The 10856-nt window shown below is 33.4% G+C and overlaps 1 protein-coding gene across 1 annotated transcript; it reads right to left on the bottom strand.

Moving 5' to 3' along the window:
• Positions 1–8620: 8620 nt before the first annotated feature.
• On the bottom strand, positions 8621–10197 carry LOC107014023 (omega-hydroxypalmitate O-feruloyl transferase). Its single transcript, XM_015213889.2, is given in 3 exon segments — positions 8621–9576; positions 9579–9761; positions 9764–10197. Coding segments are annotated over 3 exon segments (1341 nt in total). The 5' UTR covers positions 10074–10197; the 3' UTR covers positions 8621–8728.
• Between the last annotated feature and the right edge of the window lie 659 nt (positions 10198–10856).

Genomic DNA, 10856 nt, shown 5'->3' with positions numbered 1-10856 from the left:
ATGGTCATATTTTTTAGATGATTCATTATTGTTTTTAAGCATAGCTTAGTGGATCCACTTAGTTGAGGTTTTCTATACTCCGACAATATATAGGAAAGTTCTGCCAGCGTGGGCGAGACGTTGTATCATCGCATAGCTCATAGTGATGGTTGTCGGAATTAGAGAATCTCCCAAATAGAGTTAAAATTACATTTTTGTTATATCACTTAATATATCGAATTAGAGATGAGTAAGTATTTTTATAAAGTTATAATGATTTCACTCCTTTGTTTCTTTACATTCAGTTGAGTGTGTGTGTATATATAAATATATTGCATTCATTTCCTTCAGTATTTTATTATTCAATTATATTACATACTTGTACATTCAATGTACTACTGTCATTCTACCTGCATCTTTTGATGATGCAAATACATATTCTTGTTAGGATCCTCAACAATAGGTTGTTGAGATCACTTCATCTGCTCATCAACTTTCAAGTGAGGTCTCTTTACTTCCAGACGACTTTAGTTTTTATGAGTTGTTACCTGTAGTTCTCTTGAGTGGTCGTGGGTCTTGTCCTGACACTCATTCTTGTATACAGTAAAGTCTTCATACATAGACAGTTTTGGAGAGTCTTTTACTTTGAGATGTTCTGTTTAAAACTTATGTTTCATATTCAGTATATCTAGTTCAGTTTTGAGATTCAGTAAATTGTTTTAAACGTTTCTTTCAATTTAATGCTTATGTATGCTTGAGTTAGTCTTCTTGTAGTTAGCTACAATGGGGGTTCGCTTGGGGACCAACAATGGTTCTCGAGTTTCGGTTACATCCAGGGTGTAAGCTCGAGCAATGACAAACTTGATATTGAAGTACAGAGTTCAAGTATTTTAGGGTGTCTATGAAGTTGTGTCAATAGAATCTTATTTATGGTTTTGAGGGCCCCACTTCTATGAATGATCTACTATATATATTCAAGAAAAGTTCCAGTTTTTTCATACTCTAAATCATGCAACACAACTATGTCATAAGGAGCTTATTCAAACTCGTGTGTTTCTTAAATCCATTCGGCTACCCTCTCATACTCAAGTTAGTTGAAAGGAAAATTCGATTTCTTATCGATGATTGCTCTCAGCAAAAGCCTTAAGGAAGTCATGAGACAGTAGAGGGGTTTGAGACAAGACATGAGTGAGTTAAGTTTTGAGTTTTGAAAGAATGCACTCATATTCATATGAATCGTATGATCAAGCTAAAAGTGAGATCTACTCTCTTCTCTAAACCTTGTTCCAGTTGAGATCCTTGTGAGGAAGTGTGTTTTAGAGCTTGGCTAGTAATTGCGCCCGAAAATGATAGTATGAGTTAGGAGATTATAAGTCGTAGTAGTAAAAGTACTTAAAGTTAGAAAATTGCATGTAGAGGTTCAATAAACTAAGAAAGGGAGATAGTGATGAGGAAAATTATATTATTGTAGTCATGCACCCAATAATTTATTAATGAGGAGTTTTCCCTTATGGGTAGGCTAAAAAGTGATGAGTTTGTGAAGATTTCATGATAGGAGGTAGAGTAAGAGTTACTAGTTAGGATGAATTAAAATACACTTTAATTAGAAAAGGAGTTTATGATGATGTGTAATTATATTAGTAAGAACCAAGTGTAGGCGTTAAATAGAAGAGCATGAGTATTCATGAGGTGATAGTTCTAAGGTAGGCTTATGATTTTTAAGGGAAAGCCCATAATATTCAGAGGTACAAAACTAATTAGGCAATGATGGAAAGTGAATGGCTAAATTGTAATTAAGTTTTGAAAGGAAGTGTGACAGTAAAAAAATTGTAAGTATGAAAGACTGAGAGGTAAAGACTGGCTACTTGTCATGAGGTTGTAGTGGGTGACTGTTTCTTAATGTGTATCAATAGTTGTAAGTTAGTATAGTAAGCCAACAATTATACTAATATCGGTGTCTAATATTAGACACTAAGCTTGAATTTGAGATGTGTTCGAAAAAAGAAGGTGCATGAGGGTGATGATGCTAGTCTTGAGATCTAATCTGGTAGAACTGACATTTAATGGGTGAGAATCAAGGGTTTAGTTACAATAAATGTGAGTGCTAGAAGTATGAGATTATAACTTTTAGATAAAAGTAGTTAAGTTTGGCTAAGTCATTAAAGTAACAAGAGAATTAAGAGATATATCTGATGAGTCCACAAATTGGACTCATTTAGGGTTATTTTAGTACTGATAGTGTCCTGTAATGCTTATTTTATCTCAATATCTGATGAAAACTCTTAAGTTTAAGGTATTTGAAGTTTTAAGAAAAACATGGACACTATGTCGCAAAAAAGAACAAAAAGGCTGAAAAGAACGAAAAAATGAAGCCTGAGCATCGCCAAGTCCACTTGGCAAGTCGCCGATAGGTATAGATACCGCCTTTTGTTCTAATGTGTTGAGCTCTAAAAAAGAGTTAAATCAGCGGAAGAAAGCAGTCGACGTGTTGCCGAGTTGTTTCACAAAGCAGTATATATCGCCCAATGGTCCAGGACACAAAGATGTTGTGGGCATGATTGGAAGACGATAAACCAGACAAAGGGCAAATCGCCGAGTTAATCGACGATTCCCACTAAAATCGCCGAGTAATCCGCTGCAGCATTAATTTTGAAAACTATAAATACTAGTTTTATTATCATTTTTGGGAGTTCCGAAATAGAATAAAACATTATCATGTTTTTAGTACTTTTCATATTTTTCTCTCAAGTTTTGTAAGGGTTTTGAAGACATGAAGAATGAGGGTTGCTTCTCTTTCAATTTGGAAGTAGGTCTCTTTGATTCTTCTTTCTCTGCTCAAATCAAGACTTTATTTATTATATCCATTTGATTTCAACATCATTGAAGGTATACTTTATATTTCTTGATGTCTGGCTAAAAACCCCATTCTTGGGGTGCGATTTAACAAATATGGGTTAATATTGTTGTTGGATCTGGCTTGTTGATAGATTAAATGTAGCTTAATGGTGATTTTGTCTAGTAGTTGTGGTTTGATCTAATGGATTTGTAATTGCAAATACAAGTTCACCCATGTGTTTTCGGCTTGCTCGAGAGAGAAGTCGCAAAATCATGAATACTAAATTGATGGCCTAAGGAGTGGGTCGACATGAGGTTCAGCCCGAGATGGTATCCTAACACTCAGCTCGAGAGAGTGAGTGGGATAAGTCATAGGCTGGACTTCATGCGACACATGGGTGTTCGAGAGGAACCCCTTTGAAACGGGGTAAGTTGCCGAAGAGAACTTATTTTCAAATAAAACTTAGCCTAATCATTACTATCTAAATTAATCTGTATCGCGGTCAAATCCCAAGAATTCCCCCTTTCAATGTTTAGATTTCTTGTTATTTTACTATGTCAAGCCCCGAGCCTACACCCTGGACGTGCCCGGCACCCAATGACCATTGCTAGCCTTGAGCGAACCCTTATCCTGACTTACTTAACTCAGCGGAAGACTTAAGTCAATAATAAGTAAAAGTCATTCTCACAAGATACTTAAAATAAAATGTTTTGGCCAAAATGGCACTTTAGTCTCAAAATAGAACATCTGAAATACAAAATAAGGAGAGACTCAAAACTAATTATCTGATTGACTATCTGTCTATGAAGCCTCTATAATACTAAGATGAATGTTGGGACAAACCGTACAACATTCTATAATAAAAAGGCTATAAAGCAATAAAATAGTCCTCTAGAATACAAGAAGGCTCACCACTGACTCTAAATGCTCAAAATGGATCAACAAGGCGTTGGATGCTGATCCTGGTTCCTGTGTCTGCATCATAAGACGATGCAGGCCAACTAACATCTATGTATTGAATGTACGAATATGCGAGTTGGAATGTTAAACAACAGAGGCTAGAAAGAGTTTTAAAAAAACTGAAGAACGTACCTGGCTCAACTCAGCTCAATATCACTGAATCATTTCAATATAAAGCAATTTCAGCACAAGTGGAATATAAAGAAAAGTTGTTTGAAAACATGCTTGAAATTATGAATGCATACAAGGATATAAATAACTCTGAGATGTATGTAAAATACAATTAAACTGATGTATATATATAAATACATTTAACTTCTGTGAGAGTTTCTCTAACCGACAAACCATCATTTAAAAGCGAGAGTGATGATACAACATTTCGCCTCACGCTGCCAGGGTCGTCCTACACCTTGCCATCTATATTGAACCTGAAATGTCTAATGGATCCACTAGTCTATGCTAAAAAGCACTAAAGGAATAACTTAAAAAGTATGACCCTATTCTATCCATGGTGGCTATATGGTTTATGGGGGGGGCTGTGAGTTATCTGAACTCTCCACCATGTCGGTGCTTAATACTACAACCAAAAATATCATTGTATTAGCTCTTATGTTTTTAAAAATATACTTACTTATGTGATTTGAAATTAGTACTCAAAACTTAGCTCAAAAGGCTATCTTGGAAATCTCGATTTTCTCTCTCTTGCTTTATTTAAAAAGCGATTACTCTTTTCTAAAAACTAGCTCGAAAGTCCTTGGAAATCTCAGTTTTCGTTCTTAACTTAAATGTGAAATCATTTATAAACTTTCAGGGAATACTTAGTTCCTTTATAACTTTTGATAATTGAACTCAACTCTTTACTCTTTGCTTAACTTGAAAACTTAAGTTATAACCAACTTCTAGAGAATACTTAGTTCATTTATATTTCTTTGAAGGAAAAGACTTCAACTTTTACTCTTTACTTGACTTGAAACTTGAGCCATAAAACGAAGTTAAAACGTTAAGTAAAGACTCTTAAAACTTTAGGAAACTTTACTTTGACTTGCTTCTTAACTTCTAGACTTAACTCTTAACTCCTTTGAAATTGATCTTAACTTTCCTTGAATTGGATTATGGATTCAAGGTTATGATTTACGTTCTTTAGCAATTTCTAGGTGCTTAGAAATCATTTGAAGTAAGTAGAATCATCAGAAGGTGTTAATGTACCTTAGAAGGACTTAAAAAGACTAAACTACAAAAACTGGGCAAAAAACGCCGATCCGGGCGCATTGGTGGCGAGCCACGCCAACCTCGGTTGACTGCGGCTTGGTTCTGGCGCACTGGTGGCGCACCGTGCCAGGCCTAGTTAACTGAGATCCTCTTTTGGCGCACTGCAGGCGTGACGCGCATGGCCTTGCCCAAGTGCGTCTAACGAACTTTTCAACTCATTTTCTGGTTCCAAATCGCCTAAACCTCCATGGTTTCATCCCCAAACCCTTAAGATCATCAATACCTTTAATACCCATTTGATCTTAACCCAAAACAACATCGGAAACTACTAATCAACACCAATGGGCATGTAATCAACTCAACCAAAAATGGATTTGACGAGATTATCAAGAATTCACTTCTAATCATATAATCAATTCTAAAACTTCTGAACTGAAACAAGATTGGTGTACGGATGAATTAACCCAATACGAAAGATCTCACATACCTTGATAGGGATCATCCCCGACGAATTCTACTCAAAATCCCTTGGGGTTCTTCGCGAAATCTTGATCTTTCTCCCTTCTCCTTCTTCTCTTCTCTTTTCTCCCAAACCCTAAGCGTGGAAGAACTTTCTAATCTGAACTAAAACTCGTTTTTACCCCAATTAAACCCCTAAAACGAATTAGAAATTAAATGGGTAAAAATACTAGTTTGCCCTTCCCTTAATTCGGATTGGACTTTCCTTACTTCAACAACCCAACTTCCAAAAGGCATATCTCCCTCATACAACATTGAAAATCGTGCAAGATCGCGCTGTTAGAAAGATCTTTCCAAGGGCTTCCCAACCATATAAGGAACTGACTCTAACTCATCCTGACCTATAAGTTATTGCCATTTGAAAATGACAAAAAACTCACTTTCTTAACTTATAAAAAATTTCGGATTTTCCCCTTTCTTTCCAAAAGTGAAAAAATATAGTTTCTTAGATTATTCTAGATTACTATGAGTTACGATATATTACATACTACTTGTGACAAACCCCATTTGATATTTGAACTTTCGTGTCACCCTCCTAATTTACAATGTTTTTTACTTGTTAATCTTTTTAGGTACAACTAATTAGAATGATATTCTAATTAACTGAAAATTATCACTATCGCTCCCTTGGGACAATGACCCCAACCCTCGATTGGGTTACTATATTATCGATGATCGTAGAAACTTGAATCGGAAGTAGTGTTGTTGGTCACGATAAGCATGAGTATCCAAGATTGTACGTAATCAGACGAGTTTCAGATTAAGTTATGATATTTTATGTGTGCGTGGCTAGTATATTTAAGCTGTCAATATGGAATAGGTTGATGTAAGCATTATTTTTCCTCAAGAGTCAGATGAAACGATCATATGAACCAGTGAGAAGAGGCTAAGAGAAGTATCTTAGAAAGATATCTTAGAAGGAATCTTATCACCTGCATATGGAGAGAGGAAGTGATGTGTTTCCAATTTCCCCAATACCAAGAATGTAACCTTTTTTTCCATTGCGCCAACCGAAGTGAAATGTTTCTCTAATCATATGTTTGGAACATCCACTATCCATAAGCCAACATTGTGCTTTCTCCCTTTTGCAGATGAAGAATCACTTGTCAGGTTTAGGAACCCACTTGAGACGGAGTTCCCAAAAACTAGAAAATGACTTGATAAGAGATTTCCTGGTCCGTGGGGGCACTTTTTTTCTTGTTTAATTTGTAACTAGGACCAGGTTCTTTTATCCCTCTTCCTTTTCATTAGAAAACTTTTCCAGGTTTTCATTTACCTTCCTTAGGGATTCACAATCTCTTTTCAGATGACTATTTCTACCGCAGTTAGTGCACAACAAATTATCAGAGAAAAAGACATTACTTGCTGTGAGGGTTATAAGGAGGATCTATCTTCTGACACTCTGAAGTTCTACAGATACGATTAGTGATATAGGATCTACAAATAGGCAAAGGTAAAGTAAAGGTTCATACAAGAGCCCAAGGGTTGTGGGACAAGGTGCATTTGTATCTCAAATTAGTTATACTTGTGTTGTTGCAAGTGTTTTAAGCTACTCTTCATATGAGGTATCTTTGAATTCTAAGAATATAGGTATAATGAATTCTCTTTTAATTGCGGCAAGGTATGCCTAGCAATAGAAATGTAAATACCAGTACTACAATGAAAAGCTCAACATATGAAATTTGATATAAGCCTAGCAAGGATTTGAAGTAGAAAGGCAATGAGAGGTTTTAATTCAAAGACAACTTCAAATTGAAAGTGCTACAAGAAGAATTCAATGAGATCAAAACTTGGAAAATCACCTTCCAAGAACACTTAGAGCCCGTTTGGACGGGCTTAAAAAAAGCAGCTTTTAAAAAGTACTTTTGAAAGTGTTGAAATTTATTTTTAAAATAAGCAGTTATGCGTTTGGATAAAAGTGTTGAAGTTAAAAAAATTTGGTGATGTGTTTGGCAAATATGTGCTGATAAACAGCTTTTTTAATCAAAATGTTTGAAATACCCTTAAAAGTTGTTAACATAATAAAAGTTGAATAATTTAATAATAATAATAATAATAATAATAATAATAATAATATATAATATATAATAATAATAATAATAAAGAATAATAAAATAAATAACAATAATAATAATAAAATAATAAAATATTAATAATAATATATAATAATAATAATATAGAATACTAAAATAAATAATAATAATAATAAAATAGTAAAATATTAATAATAATAATATATAGTAATAATAATAATAATAGTTTATAATAATATCAATAATAAATAAAATAATAATAATGATAATAATAATAATAATAATAATAATAATAATTAAATATAAATAATAATAATAAGATAACAATATGAAAATAATAATAATAAATAATAAAATAAATAATAATAATAATATATAAAATATTAATAATAATAATAAATATAATAATAATATATAATAATAATAAATAATAGTAATAATAAAAAAATAATATGAAAATAATAATAATAATAATAATAATAAAGAATAATAAAATAAATAATAATAATAATAAAATATTAATAATACTTATTATAATTATAATATATAATAATAATATTGATAATAATAATAATATATAATAATAATAATAAAGAGTAATAAAATAAATAATAATGAAATAATAAAATATTAATATACTAATAATTGTAATAATAATAATAATAAAATAAAAATAAAAGAAATAGGGCAAAAAGGTAAAAATTTGGTCAACTTAAAAGAGTTTATAAGCTAAAAAAAAAGCATCCTTACCCCAATTTTTAACTTTTGGCTTAAAATAAGTTTTTTTTTCAACTTAAAATATGTTATTTTGAGAATTTTCAAACAGTTAAATAAGTCAAAAACCAGCTTTTAATTCAGTTTGACCAGCTTTTAAGCTGAGCCAAATAGACTCTTAGTTTGTTTCATTTAATGATCTATATTTTGTTCTGTTATTTTTTTTTTTGGGTCAAGTCATGGACTAATATGTGGTATTGCACAAAACAATATCACGAACAAGGAAGAAGGAGAGTTTCATTTTAATGGAGAGGGACAATCAATGATGTGTGCCAAGTTTAGCGATGTCTTTAACTATTCAGTCTTAAAATAATTACCTAACAAAGCTGTAATATTATTTTAATAGCAAATTTACACGGTTATACTCAAGCCACTATTTCATGCATGATTAGAAATGACATCTGACTAACAGTTTCCTCTAGCTAAGTTTAAGATGATCTGAAGTCATAGGTTGAAAAACATGATTAGAATCCGATTCTAATGCTTCAATCATCTCAGGCCACAATATAGCTGAGACGGTCCATGATCCGTCGCCCTTAGCACCTTCCCTTTGGTTGATGTAACCAACTCCGAGCTTTTTTATGGTGGAGTAAACCGTTCGTAGAACTGGACTTCCGAAACCAAAATCTACTTCAGCCACCGGGAATCTCCATCCAGATGAAACTACAATAGCCGGACCACCTTGTCCAAGGACAGTCTTTGAGAGCATCAATCCAGGCTTGTTCCATTCAATCCAATCTATTAAATCCAAGAAATGTTCTGCACTAGTCACTTTAGAGATAGCATTGTGCACCTTCTTTGCAACACCTGACATCAACGCTTGATCAATTTCACTAACACTTGCTTCTCCAACAGCTATAGATAAAGCATTCCCGATATGGTTCTCCGTTACTTTTTCATTGTAATTGCATATCCTTGTTGTTCCATCCACTAACCATCCCATCTTACACATCTTGTGTCCTTTATCAATTGCCTTGACCATAATCTTCCATATATAAGCTGAAAATGCCTCGATTTTAGTCCTTTTCGTACCATCAATCGATACAATGTTCTGCAGCCTATCAATACTGGATGCATCAATGTAGTATAGGCGCTTAACCAGAGTTCTCGGGGTTGATATATTGTGTACATCATGAAGGGAGCATGAAATGAAAGATTCGTCAAAGGAAGGGTTGTAAATAGGTGGATTTCGTGCACGGAGAAGATATCACCTGTGATCCGGTGAGAAAGAGAGGGATTTTTTCCTTGCTATCTGGGACCACATGAGAAGGAACTAGCATCACCTAAAGCATGATCAAATGTGAACGTTATAAACATGCCTCCGCATTTGTAATTTGTGAGTTGGACTTGTACTGCGAACTCCTGATTAGTCGGAACTAATTTTCCCTCCAAACACTTGTTGAGATTATACAAATCAAGTTGTTTTAGAAAATTACTCGCTTGTGCTTCCAAAACAGAGCACCAGTATTATCACATACAATTTCAGGCTCATGTGTCTCTGTATTTGAAATAATTCGACCAGCAAACGGGTAAAAATGTGAGAGATAATTAGACAGGGATTTTCTTAACTCATCAGCAATGGAAGCTGATGAGCTGTTATGTTTTGCTTTTTCATAGATGTAAAAGTAAGTCACTGGAAAACGTCCAGAGAGGAGGTCAAGGTTCGAAAGGGTGAGCACGTAGGGTTTTGGAATCGTAACGGTAGCTTTTACTGCAGATTTTCTAATGAAACTTACTGTGTAATCGCCATCTACCATTGCCATGAAATTTATTACAAAATCTTAAAATTTAGGTTGTGATTGATTGATTCTAGATATTTTCTGGTTTAATGTATAAAAACACCTTTTTATAGAAAACATAATGATGTGTGTTTACATCCCTACTCTGTCGAAATAGGGCGAAACGTCACGGCAACTCGAAAATAATTAATTGTTTCAATTTTAACAAAGTTTAAAAATAAATGAGTTTTAAAAAAGAGTCGCCACCTAATTTTTAGGAAAACTAGGAAACCAATTATTAATATACGAAACCAATTCGATTCTAGATAAGGGGTTCAAGTTATTCCGAAGGGAAGGGGTTAGGCACCCTTCGGAATCCACAAATGTGGTTCCCGACTGAATTCATTTATCTTTTCAAATTGAGGAAAAATATAAAATAAACACATATAATAAACAAACCATATGCGCAATAAAACAATAATTATCGGCCTAAAGTTTGCCTAACGTCAATATTCACAAAATAACGAATGAAATTATAATTCGAACTTTTTCGAATAATTTCAAGAAGAAGCACCTCCGGGTACCTGTAAACACACTTAGTAAAAGAGTTAGTGTCAAATAAATATAGCTAAAAATGAATAACTCAAATAATAACTCAAGAATAAAAGTCCGTCTTATTGACATGGAAGGCCTTGGAAATCGACGGTAATTTCTTCATCGGCCAATTTAACGATTTACCAAATTAGTTATATGAACTTAAGCTAAAAATTTCCGTCTTTTAAAATGGAAAGGCCTCTAAACCCGACGGATAGATTTTTCATTGGCCAA

The sequence above is a fragment of the Solanum pennellii genome, chromosome 3 (assembly GCF_001406875.1).
Source record: "Solanum pennellii chromosome 3, SPENNV200".
In the NCBI taxonomy this organism is placed as follows: Eukaryota; Viridiplantae; Streptophyta; class Magnoliopsida; order Solanales; family Solanaceae; genus Solanum; species Solanum pennellii.
This window is presented reverse-complemented; position numbering and strand designations above follow the sequence as displayed.